A 13,817-nucleotide genomic window follows, 5' to 3' on the forward strand; every position below is an offset into this window, starting at 1 on the left:
TGGACTTCAATTGCTCTTGAATACAATTTCATTTAATTAATAACCCGAGGAGTGCATCATTAAAATTGTTATTAATGTGTTGAATAAATCCTCTGACATGAAAGACTTCCTATTTCCATTTTGAGGCTCACAGATGTATTCTGCCAGTCAACGTAAAGCAACAAGTACTCTTCCTGCAAGATGAAAACATATATGTAATGTTTGGTGAATGAATGCATCAGCTACACATGCTGCTGCAAGAAGTTCTTCACAACAACAAAATGAACTGCACATGCATACCATCTAGTATCTTGCCATTTATAGTTTTTTAATCTCATATTGAATTTTATTTTAATATAGTTGAGTTTATTTGTGCTCTATAAGTGCTTGGGGAAGACACCCCCTGCGTCATCTAGATGTATTAACACCTCCTTTTTAGGTGTGCTGTTTCATTTCATTTTTACACAAATGGGCTTCATATCATGTTCCCACCTGGTTCACTAACCCTTTCAGAGTCTGTCCCTGAGAGTGCCCCTCCAGGTGACATTCAAATACATCACCTGTACACCTGTCACAGTGAAGTTAAAGCTTAGGAATTTGTTAATCATGAGACACTGGACAAAGCATAAAATAACCCTGATGCTGGAATTTTCCAAATTTTAAGATGATGACTATGAATAGTAAACAACTTTTAAATAGTTCAAAGAAACACAGTGAGGAGTGAGAAAAAATTGAAACATCAGAACTAACTGATTACCTGATGGGTGCCCTACTGTGAACAACAAAATGTCACTGAATAAATCTGCGTGATGTCATACTTCATACAGAGTGTGAAAATATAAAGTATGCATAAATGCATGAAAGTGTAGGAGCACACCTCATTTGTTTTGATTGCGAATTCGCAGACACCTCCTTTTCAGCGGTGGCTCCAGCTCAGGGCTCCCGGCTGCTGATAAAGGAGCACTGATGGAACAGGACAGGATGGCCGTCTTGTCAGCACCGGGCTTTGGCACAGGCTGGATGACCACGCAGCCTCCCGTAGACAGCAGCGGCAGGGCATAGGCATGCTCGCCCTCCTCCAGGTTGGAGTCAGGGTCTGGCTTACCCTCTACTGTGTTTGCCATCTCATCTTGTGCTGAGCCCCGTTTCCCCAGCTCCCAGTCTCCGACTGAGCAATTGTTCTCTTTCAGTGCCTCACGCTCCAGTTCTCCGTTGGCTGGCTGCTCCTCTGCCTCTCCTTCTCCTGCAACCCCGTCTCCTTTTCGGTCAGAGCAAGACTCAATGGTAGGAGGGAGAAGCGAATGCCATCCTGTACCATTGACAATAACATTACATGGGGTGCCGGGGCTAGTTTGGAGTTGGGGCTGGGTCCGTGCTGTGCTGGGTAAGGGTGGTGGGGTAAGGTTGGAGATAGAGGGATTTAGCTGGCTCACTGGAGAATCAGCATTGCCAGAAGGGCTGGGTGGGCCTGATGATTCCAGTGTGTTTGGGTGTGTGGACCCTTCCAGCTGCGGAGCACTGAGGAGACCCTGTGAGAGGACTCCTTCCCCCCCATCACAACTGCCCTTCCCTTCCCTCCCCAGCCCAGCAGCTGGTGGGGATCTTGATTCAGCCTCTGCCTCTACTTTGACCTGGACCCCAGGTAGCATCCTGTGAATGACCTGCTGTTGGCATGATCTCTGGCCAACTGTTAGATCAATCACACCGTCCATAAGTTTTGGGCTGCTGGTTGGGCACAGGTTGCCAGAATTTTCCTCTGCCTTCACAGTCAAGTCCACCAACGCTGTCCTGCCTCTCTCTGAGCGTACAGGAGAGAGACGCTCCGCACCAGCTGGCTCTACTTTCTGCTCCCCTCTGTCACCTCCAGAGGAACCTGGAGAGTGGGGCCCAGAAGCTGAAGCTTCTGATGACTCTGGAGCACTGCGGACAGAGCCATTGCTCTCTGGCTGGTCCCTGGAAGTTTTGGGGTTAAAGGGAATTGGGATTGGAATAGGGATTGGTACAGGGAGGGGTACAATAACAGGGTAAGGAACCAAAAGAGTTGGTGGGGGTACCAATGGAGCCAAGGATGGCATGCCAAAGTTCATCATTGGGGGCAGGGGGATGGGTCCATTGGGCATCATGTTGACTGGAGGGAAAGGGGGTAGGCCTGGCATGGGGAGACCAGGGTGGGGGGGCATCATGCCAGGGTTGGGATTGGATGAGGGGTGGACATGTGGAGACAGCATGGGCCTGTGCATGGGGCTTGATGCTGGACCAAGGGTCCTCGGTGGTGGTGGTGGACCAATGCCAGGTATGATGGGGTTTGAAAGTGGACTGTTGGGCCCTGCTGGGTGGGCAGAGGGGCGAAGAAACGGTGGACGGATCTGCTGCATCATTTGATGCTCCATGAACAGAGGCAGGGGCATGGGTCCCCGTGGTGTCATTACCATGGGAGGGCTACCAGGGGGAACTCCAACTGGTGGGTGCAAAGTAGGAACAGGTGGAGGAGGAAGTGTGGGGCTTTCATGGGGCCTGGGTGTGGGGATCTTGGCTGAGGAGGAGGAGGATGGGGAGCACACAGCAGGAGTGTCTGAGGGTGAGGTGGCAGAAGAAGTGGACGAGGCCAAAACAGAGGTGGTGGAGGGCCCCCCAGGTGAGGGAGCTTTACGGCGTAGGTCCGTTAACGGCGTTCCCCAGGATTCAGGAGTGAGCAGCTGTACCCCTCCACTGCACTCTGGCTTACCCTCCCCACCAGGCCCGTGTCCTGGGTTACACAGTGCTCCAGGAAGCGCGGCCTGGGTCTCCTTGTAGAAAATATCCATCTTATATTGGTTCAGGCATTTGGCACTGCAGAACTGCAGCCTCCGCTCACCAGCACCAAAGTCCAGGTACTCCTTAGTGTGGCGAATATGTTTGCACCAGTCACACACCTGCAACAAAAACACACACAATATACACACTTTATCAGCACCTGTCTCCCTGCATACAAAAGACTTCTAATTTGCTCTTGATGAAATACAACACATTCTCCTTTGAAGTACCCTGGTAAAGCAGAAGCTCAGCCTTCATACCATCTGGAGATAAACACATTTAAAAGAGAATCTTTTTAAGGAAACTGGTGCTGTTTCTGAATACTTTTACAGATCTGTCAAGAGCAACCACTTAACTTTGACGACTGTATAAATGCATATGCGTGTATGTATTCAGTTCAAGTAATGTATTGTGTGTGTTTGTGCATGCATCTACAGTGATGTGTTTTCTCTACTGAGTGGTAAATGTGCACATGATGGCATTCTGCTGCTAAGTGCTATTGAAGTGACTTTGTCTTTAACTTTCTGTCCTAACAAGGAATGCCCATTTCCACCTTCTGTTGGCAATAAAGACATTCTCAGTCTCATTTAACCACAGATCCCTAGGAGACCAACGCCTCAAGCACAACAAGACAAAAAGATGATTTCCCTCAAATGGCCTTCCACACTCAGTATTGAAGTGTGTGTTAACTGTTTAAATGCTGGAGAGATATAGCCTAATGTTTATCTTAAATATCCTTAATCTTAATCAATACTGAATTCTACTGCTGCAAGTTTCATCTTTCAAGCATTTTCCACTTAATGCCACACCCCAAATCAGTGATGATCTGAGAAGGCATTTTATCCGGTGTGATGATTTACTTTCAGTCTCTCCAGAGGCATCAGGCTATTGTTGCAATAGCTTACTGCAGAACTTTCCTATTTCTCAATTTTAAGCTCTGACGTTTACATCAGATACACAGTCAGGTTTGCTAAGAACTGACAAGCTATTTACTATGTCTTTGTTTGTAATTTGGCTGAACATACATGATGCAACTGGCGGTGGTGATTATTACTGAAAAAGTTTCACTGATTTAAAACTGGTTTAGGTGTCAGTCAATTTAAGTCTGAGAGCAAGAGCTTGTTTGAGAGGTTTTAAAAAAGGATCTGAGTCAGCTCCTTTGGGACACTATACGAAATGACAAGTATTGCCATTTATACATGTTGTGAAAGGAAGTAACACAAATGCATATTGTCTAAATTAAAATACTCTATTGTGTTAAAAACTTTTTTTTTCCTCAGGAATATAGAGCTGTCCTTTCAGATCACTTTTCAACAATGTTACAAGGGGAAACCCATTTATCCACTTACGGTAGACTCAAAAGACCAGAGTGAAATGCAGCCATGATGGAATCTTTTTGTAAAATATGACTGCCTTGGGAGCTTTCTGTGATTTCAACAACTTGGCCAGCAGCAAAGCACTGTTTTCTTCTCCATCAACTTTTTCAGTGATAAAAACTACACTGCTACCCTGTGCTCCACGTGTACGAATACTGGGTCAGGGGGAGAAGTGTATTACAAAGGGCTTTTATGATTGTGCCTGGACAACACATAACTATAAGGTCTGGACAAAATAAAACAAAACACCTGAAAATATAATCCAATGCAATACAGCAACACCACAAACCTCTAATACGTCATCCCAGACAGTGATGTGAGTAGATTGTGAATATGTTAATTTCCACTGTTCACTTCTATTCCTGATGTTTACCAGAATCCAATTATATAACAATCAATTGTCTTTGTACTTGTTTGGATTTTTCTTTTTGTGGTTCAAGACCGCAACATACAGCTTCTTGGCACTCACTATGTCATTCAAGTTCTTTCTGGAACTCAAATTAGTTATTGTTCTATGTGTATTACTGCAGCTATTAGAATTACAAGATCACTATCAGATCAACCTTTAAGAGCCATATTGGAATTTATTAAGCATGATCAGAGCCAAAAATTTTCAAACTAAATTTCTCCCTATATGCTGCTTTAAGGCAGGTTCACTACTGTATGCAGAGAGCAAACCAGAAGTGGATCCAAACATGGGCAGGTTCAAATGAAAAGTTGTCTTTCTTACTCACTGCAGTGGCAAAGATCCCAAAACACCCTGCTGCACTGTTTCATCACTGTACACCTTTTCAGCACAAAAAGTGCACATTTTTTTGGGGGAGAAAATGAATGTGACCCTGGTAGAGCAGATAGCAGTGGGCGAGCCCTGAACACGGCGTTACTCGTCAGGCCACACACAGCTCACTCTGTCAGCTCTGGGAGGAGTGGCAGGTCCTCGCTGGAGATAATTAAGGCATTAATCAGTTGTCAGACCCCTCAACGACATCCATCCATCACACAGACCCTTAAGCCCCCCTGCTGAATGTTAATAAGTTGAAGGATGCAACCGGAAGGTGGATAAACTCCTCTTTGAGCGCTGCATAGCAACATTGGTGTATTTGGCAGGATGCTGTCTGGCAGCAGCTGAAAGACAGCGGACTCACATGGGCTGTTTGGGCAGATGCACTGGAGCAGTGGCCAGGAATTTCCAAAGAATACATAGCATGTTGTCCTGCAGCTGCCACACATGTAAAACATCAGGTTCTTTGCATAGATTATGTGTTTTACATCAGATGTGCACTGATTCAAACAGAGCCATCTTTCAAAAGGACAACAGTTTTTAAAGACATACTATAGTTCTGCATTTATAATAAGTTAAGGAGGAATTTTGGAAACTAGCAAATGAATAGAGCTCAGGACAAACACCTGGGTAACATATGGAACTGCGGCAAAAGCAGTTCAGAGACTTACAAAGCGACAGCTCAGCTTAAACACTGGTGGTGCTCAGATGTCAGTCCCTTCAATTCCACACGTTTTAACTGCCCATATAGTCCTAGCTAATTCAATGAGCCATGACTGAGTAAAAGTCAAAAAGGTGCTCTCGCAAGTTGAGTTTGATAATGGTAGGCCCAGGATATTTTAAATAATAAATGTACTGAAATTTTCCTCGACTCAGAAAGACAGATGGAGAGCACTTAACGACTTTCTGCACTGTGAGTGAAATTTCACTGCGCATTACGCTAATGGAGTTGTGCTTTCTCTCTCTCGCTCTCTCCCCACTCCTGCACACAGATGTTTGCAGTTGGATGTAATTATGGTCATTTATTTCCATCGTGGCAAACAAACCAGCATTGGTCGTGTAGTTTAACCATTTGCATTACAACAATTATCGTGCTTCCAAACAAGTGCAATCACCTCAGCAGACATTGTTTTCTTCCTCCTCTCACCCCCTGACCCCAAGATGAAGCCAGTGAAATGTAAGAATCCCAAGATTAGGCCCAAGCTAGTTTAAGTGTGTAATTAGTTTAAATTAACAAGTTAAGTGAGGTGATTCTTGAAATGGTGATCGGAGGCCATTCTCAGGGGTTAAGGGACTGGATGAAGAGTATTTAATTGCTGCATTCACAGAAAAGAAAGAGGTTTCACATGACATATCAGTTGTGGATCAACAGGTTGCAGAGGAGGATGAGAAAGTTTCAAGCAGTGAAGAAGAGGAAGAGGTTGCAGATGTTAAAGAGATTGCAGAGCATGTGGAGGATTTAGATAATGAAGAGGAAGAAGAGGAGGAGGGTTGCATAGGGTTAAGAGGCAGGAGAGTTTCAGACGGTGCAGAGATTGTACGGTTTCATAAGAGGCTGCAGTGCCTGAAGTGGTTTTATATGTAGCATGAAGAGGTATCTGAGAATGAAGAGGTTTAAGCAGGAAAAGTGCATAAAGGGACAGGCTTGTATATCCCCCCTGTTAAGGTCGATATGTGATTCTTTTGACACTTCTCAGATTGCCGGCATAATCACATAGTGCAAAACACACGGATTAGACCCATGAAAATGAACCAGGTGCTTGAAGCGAGCCAGTCGCTTAGTTTTCAGTCAGGGTGTCTCACACTCCAAACAATCTGCAGCAAAGTATCCACGCCTCACAATTCAAGTCCATCAGTGCTGTGAAGAGGCAAACAGAAAACACTGTGCTTGTTGCACTGTGGATTCAGTCCAGAACCTAGATTATGTAGCAAGAGACTGTCATCTTAAAGCACCTGGTCCATTGGAAAAAGAAAACAGAGTAAAGCTCCCCTGAAGTTTACACAAGAAAATTAAACTTTGGCAATGCTTAACAGACCATCTGCAATGTGGACCTATTACTATGATTAGCCAAACTATCAGTTTACAGTGGCCTCATTTATTGAAATATCTGGTGCGATGGTTATAATTACTTGGCTCACAAAAGGGGAAACATATCTGGTTCATATCCTCTCCAGTTTTTTATATTGGCCACACTGTGTACCTGACTTCTTCATTAAAATCTGAATGGAGCATGAAAAGTTTAAACTGTAGATAAAAGCCAGAGAGGGCCAGAAGTACACTCCCTGTGAGGCTGCTCTTATCACAGCCAGCCATTACCATCAGTCATTATGGATGTGACATACAAAGGCCATTCTCACTTGGCCAGGTGAAACTCAATTGCACTATATTTCACAGCATACACGCACGCACACACAGCGAGTTAAACAACTCTAGCTGTAAGAATGATGAGACAGACCTGGTGGATTGTATTTGAATGTCACAGCAGCAGGCTGGACCTCTGTCAGACCAACTATCTCTGCTAGCATGGGGCTGTCTGGCACATCTTTACTTAAAGCAAAAATTTGACATTGACACAAATACAGTTATTTGCTTTCTTGCCAAGAGGAAAGAAATGAGATTGATACTTCTATCATGTCTGAACACTAAACATGTAGCTGCAGCATGCAGCTGATTATCTTTGCATAAAGACTGTCCAAATGCATTAAAATCTGACTTTCAGTTTTTGCATGGATTGAACAAACAAGGTGCTAGTAGGCAGATTTTGTGATGGTCAGTCAGAGCTAGGCTAGCTGTTTACCTGTGTTTTCAGTGCTAAGCTAACCACCTGCTGTTCATAGCTTCATATTTAGCTTATGTGTATGTAAGTGATATTGATCTCTCTCTCTAACTCTCAGCTAGATGTCAAATAATTGCAATACCCAAAATGTATGTAACGTATGAAAATTTGGTCTATTATTGACTTGTTTTTTTTTTTTATGTGTACCCAAGTAATTGCCATGATCTGGAAACACTACAACCTCACTAAAAGGAAGTCCAATGGGTCAAGTCAGACAATCAGACAGCTTGTAATATATGGAACGTCAAAGATCAAGGAAGTCCGTCTGTAATCTGATGGATGATTGAAACATACAGTTGTGATTATAATTTAAATTTAATATAATTTAACAGTTCATTAAAAAAAATGTCCAAAAAGATTTGGCTAACCCAGGGTTGTGTTTAAAACCTGCATGTTTGACTGCTTCTGTGCCTTGCCCCATCTTAGTTCTTGTTAGTGGTTGTCGCTACAGTCTCAGAGATTAACCTGAGTACAGTGTTACTATTAGACATATGTCATAAATGCCATAGAAATTATGATTAAAATTACTTTCCTAAATCATGAATGCTCTGTGTAAAACAAATCAAATCAAAATCAAAACACTTAATAAATATAAAAAATAAATAAGTAAATCCACACATTTCTTAGTTTCATCATACATGTGTTACCACTGCAATAGTATCATACCCACTTTAATTCTGGATGAGTTTGCATTTGTCTGATAATTCCAACAAAGTCACTGAATATGATGAACAATGAAAATGAGCAAAGCAAATGATTACGCATGCAAAAAGTTATGAAAAGCCAAACTTAAATATATGCAGAATTTATGTAAAACAGGAGTGCTGCTTGTTTACTGTCTCTTATTTATTGGGCTGATCTGAGTCTGATGTTTGATGTCTACTTTTATAGTAATGCCCAACTATGAACCAAACCAGTGACATGTCAGGAAGAAATGGCTGGAAAATTATACACTTTTAACAAAGAACAACATCAAAACATATTTGTGCAGTAGCTATCAAGCTTAAACTCTATCTGGTGTTAAATGGTTATGGTCCTTACAAGCACATCGCTGTTTGTCTTGAAGACAAGCCTGGGCGTGTCCTGAGTAAAGCTGTTCTGGGGTAATTTCCCACCGAGGCCATCGTCGTCTCTCGCCTGGGGGGGAGAAATAATGGCTTCTTTTTACGAATGGACAAAATAAACAGGTGAACAGAGGCAACAAGGAAACTCAGAAATGGAAAACAACATTGAGAAAGATGAACAGAAATGGTGACTGTAAAATGGGTGAACAGTCATTGGTTTGTGGACAAACCAATCAACGGGACTCTCTGAAACAAAACTGTGTGTGTGTGTGACTTCGTATGCATGCATGTGCATGGTTGAGGAGTCTGCAAGACATTTAGATCAGACATTTAGAGTGTTAGAGTGCTGCCTGCTACCACAGCGGTGTGTTCATTCTAACACACGTTTATTTAAGATAAAAAAGGGAAAATTAAACACATTTGAAATGAAAATTAGTTATATCAATCTGCACTATATAATATATGAAATGCCCTGTAGTCTGTATAACATCTCTTTTAAATAGATATATTCAGTTGTAATACCAAATGCAAGGCTTGAGCCATTAATAAGACATACAGCCACCAAGTCCTCAGTCATACAAAGGCCCTGCACACTAACACAGGTGCTGTCCCTCATTCTTGTTGATAAGACTTCCGCTAATTGTCATTGTGTGAAAAGCTCTATTATATGGAAGTATATTTATTTACACTTTACCTACTGTGACATGTCAAATGTATTAGTGAACAGAAAAGACCAGAAAAGGTGAAAGAATGCAAAAACCTCACGCTATTCCAACCTGGGTACCTTTACACACTCCATAGATGTTTTCCCCCATCGCTGGCCTTTTACACACCATATAATTAGCCTAAATTAGCTATTTTAATTAGCTTCTTTTTAAATGACTACATCCACTGAATTTAAGACAATGTTGGACTATATTTTGATGTACCCAGAAACCACATTGGCAGCCATTTTGCTACAGGTTTGCTGACACTTCTTAGCTGTCAGAAATTGCTTCCACTCAAATTAACAACTAAGAGGCTGAAGTTAACAGTTTCTCCCACTCAACTTCTTACAGTCTGAACAACAAGACATGAACTCAGTGTAATTACAGTTAAAGTTGGAGGTTGTCCCACCCTAACAGGTGCGACAAAGCTAACTTGGCTAAGAGTGAGGAAGATGTCAATCAAACACAGTCTGTTCTCACCCACACTGTTCTGAGTAAAAGTCTAATCAGTCAAATGAAAACACCTGTGTGGGTGAATCGTGACTGTGTAGGGGCCTCCATCAACTTAACTGATGGGACATCCATGATACTGAGCCATAACGCTGAATAAAACCTTGACACAAAGAGCAGAATTATTACCTGGCACGGTTGAATCCATTCTAATTGGACAATGAACCTAGTACCTAAGAAACACCGCTGCTCTGCATCAAGGAGACATTGTTCATGGCAACCTCAGGCCCTGCCAGAAAAATTTGACCAGATCCTTGTAAATGAATTGCAGATTTAATACAAATAATTTCAAATTAGTATTTTATTTCAGATGGTTAAAGTCACTTGTAGGTTGTTTTGCAATAAGCAGGTGTAAAATCATGCTGGTGATTTACACCGTCTCATTTAATTTTCATTATACAATACTTAGAACAGGTTGGCTTAGAGATGAACATAACATTGCTGTAAAAACATTAACTACCGCTACCATTAGTTAATTAGTGACCCTCGCCAAAAACATATTCTAATAGAAATAACAATTACACTGGGTAAACTAACATGATTATAATTAATTCCCTCAAATAGTGACTGTTGTGGGTTTAATTTCCCATGCTGTAATGTGCTGTAATATACAAAACTCCTTTAAACATTTATACCAGCTGGAAAAGGAGCCACCTTCTCCTGCACTCTGTGAGTCATTCATTATGCGCAGTGTGAAAACTGAGGCAGTCAGTGCTGTTGTGCCAGGTGTGGGCAATTCTGTTACAAAGAAGTTACTGGAGAAGCTTTGCCTGGCACAATGCCAAATTGCTCCATTGTGTTTCAATAAATGAAATGTACTTTTATATAATATAGACCTCAGTGTGATATAATTAGCTCATATTTTACAGCCACAGGACATCGAGCCACAGTTACCAGAAACAAAGATTTAACCGCAATTATACGTGTTCGTCATTCCGTTTGCCGTCCTCAAGCTGACATTTCACACTGAGCCTATGCCACTGACAGGTGAACCACTGGCCTGAGCGGCTTTCTTTCATATCATGTTCCCTTTAAACTGCTCACTGCAACCTTTGATTTGTCATGGGTAATTTAGCCTCCGGCTCTGTTCATCTCTCGATGATACCAAAGGGCAATTCTGGCGTATATTTTACATTTTTTGTCCAAAGACTGATTGAGTTTGCCTCTGCTTCCATCTGCTTCCCTCACCTCCAGGTAGGGTTTCCCATTCCAAGCATGACATAAATCAAACATTGCTGTCTTGTGTCTTGTGAAGCGTACTGTTATTTGTACCGCAAAAGGATACAGTGTAAGTATCTGACAGAAAACATTGTTCAGCGCTGACATTTTACAATGTAACATGGGGGAATTTTTAACTTTGTCACAAAAGGTTGGAGAAAACAAAATCAGAGATTATGGGGTCATGGTTATTTAGAAGCTGTCAGTACGCTAAATGAACAGTGGGTGTAGGGTGACCCATTTCAGCTATTTTCTTTCCCTCTCACACAAACACACACACACACACACACACACACAAATGCACCATGCCTCTCCGGCATGAGTGCGGACACTTCACACGGACACATTCAAAGACAGGTAAACGCACATACACCTGAATCTGGGCAGGCATCTCAGGACACACACACACACACACACACACACACTTTCTCTCTCTCGCACACACACACACACACACAAAGATGCACCATTGTGCTATTATTCTGTCTCCAGTTTGTGCTCTGACCCTCTGGCCCTGCGCCAGTTCATTTGCATATTGTACTAATGAGGTGTTGGCACTGTGAACGAGGCGTGAGGCTCACACAGGGAGCCACACACAGATAAAGGAGATGCGATTAAGATAGATAGATAGATAGATAGATAGATAGATAGATAGATAGATTATTACAATATTATTCTGTAATAACCTGATAATATCTTGATTTTGAATGCAACCTCTCTTTCCAATCTATTCTGTCATGTCATAGAATCAGATACTGGCAGCGACGCTTTAAGAGAGATTTCAAAGAACGTTAAGTGTTGTCGTCAAAGTCAATTACCACTTTGCCTCAGCACACTGGGGAAATGCCGTTTCAATGCCAGTTGTGTCATCCTGTTTAAAGTTGGGTTTTTTTGTTTTTACTGCTGCTCCACCATGCCAGCAAGCTGCAGCTGCCACCCAGCTGAAGTTCCTTACAAGAACGACAGAGCAGGACATCGGCCGCCTAGCTCCCCTCTGGCGACTCAGCCGTCCTGAGGGGACGTCACACCAGCTGCCACCGCGCTAGCTTCCATCTGGGCACAGATACATGTCCAGGTGTGTGTGCCCGTCACCTGCCAAAAGTGCTGCATGTCCCAAAGAAAGACGCTCATCTGCAGGCTTTCCAAATCCAAAGACAAACACATTTGAGCACGGTGGAGCTCATCCCAAATCCTGATATGAAGGTGCAGTCCTGGCGCTACACACACGACATGTGGGAAAACACACTATTCCAAAAAATTTGATTTGACAAGCCATTCCAAAATCAGTTCTATTCTGTTTGCTCTGCACCATGGAGATTAACACACATATGCACAGTGATATTTTTAGATAATTAAGGTCCTGATCTTTGCATTTCACTGTACACACAAAAACTAGGGCTTTGTAAGAAGGTCTTAGGGTTAGTGGTTCTTTCAGAGATTATCTACCAACATTCTTTGCTTAATATAAAGCAATTTCTATTTATGACTGGAGGAGGAGTAACTTTTCCCAATTTCTTTATTATTTTTGCAGTATTCAGTAGTATTTTAAAAGAAAGAGTTTCATTTTTTAAAATTTCCTGTACCTAAGTAATCATCTCTCCACTGCTGTAGTAGTCTGACCCTTGTTTAAGAACCTGTAGTTGTTCAAAGAATCATTTGATTTGAGTGAAGACAGATGCTGCCATTTTGTTTTTGTTTTTTTAAGTTTTCTCTATAGCAAGATATGTATATATATATATATATATATATATATATATATATATATATATATATATATATATAGAACTATACAGATCTAGCAAACTGCTGTGGCAAACATCTCTGAATTTTGTCTCTATTACAGGAAGAATGATGCAGGGCAATTTTCTTGTACTAAATGCCTTTTTAAAGGATGTAGCAAATGCTCTAGAATAACATCTTTACCTTGTGAATTGTCAGAATATTCTTAGAACTTCACAAGGTTGCAAAGTGTATTCCCTGCTCAAGGTCATCATCACAATACCTCTAAAATGCGCAATATGAGGTGTGCCTGCAAATTCAGAAAAGAAGCACATTCTCTGCCACACGTGACTCGAAACCTACAAGTTTAAGAAATGACACAAAGACATGCAAGTTCATATGCGTGGCTCTACTTCTACAATCTCAACGCCTAGTTAGTCTGAGTTACTTTTGTCTTTATTTGAGCTGAATGGCTGGCAGCTATGAGATAATCACCTTCCTCTCCGTGCCCTGAAGCTGTGTCAGGCAGGCCTCAAGGCTTCCTAACCACCAGTGAGCTTGAGCTGCAATATGGAGACACATTACACACTTCATCATGCACACAAAATTTCCACAAGCAGCTACATTCATACACATACAAAGTAGAGTTCCACACACACACACACACACACACGCGCGCTCAGACACCCACTTCTCTCTTATTCGCTTTACGTGCGTGTCCTCCTTGGCAGGCGATGGAGATGCAAAGTAAATTGCGGAGTGTTCGGGAGCGGGGAGGCAACCACGGAGCTGTGTGTAAGGGAGCAGACGTGTCTGTGTGTGTGCGTTTGAGG

General features: G+C 42.2%; 1 protein-coding gene across 2 annotated transcripts in view; it reads right to left on the reverse strand.

Annotated features, from left to right (window-relative positions):
• sobpa (sine oculis binding protein homolog (Drosophila) a) overlaps window positions 1–13,817 on the reverse strand; it is a 39,423-nt gene that overhangs the window by 4,573 nt on the left and 21,033 nt on the right. The window contains exons 5-6 of one of the 2 annotated variants that reach the window (XM_018695216.2): window positions 8,808–8,903; window positions 857–2,891 (exon numbers count right to left, since the gene is read on the reverse strand). In XM_018695216.2, the coding sequence (XP_018550732.1) occupies window positions 858–2,891; window positions 8,808–8,903 (2,130 nt within the window). In that variant the 3' untranslated portion in view covers window position 857. The remainder of the gene's footprint in view (window positions 1–856; window positions 2,892–8,807; window positions 8,904–13,817) is intronic. The other variant, XM_018695218.2, reaches the window with a different exon arrangement.

This window comes from Lates calcarifer, linkage group LG19 (genome assembly GCF_001640805.2).
Source record: "Lates calcarifer isolate ASB-BC8 linkage group LG19, TLL_Latcal_v3, whole genome shotgun sequence".
Taxonomy (NCBI): domain Eukaryota; kingdom Metazoa; phylum Chordata; class Actinopteri; family Centropomidae; genus Lates; species Lates calcarifer.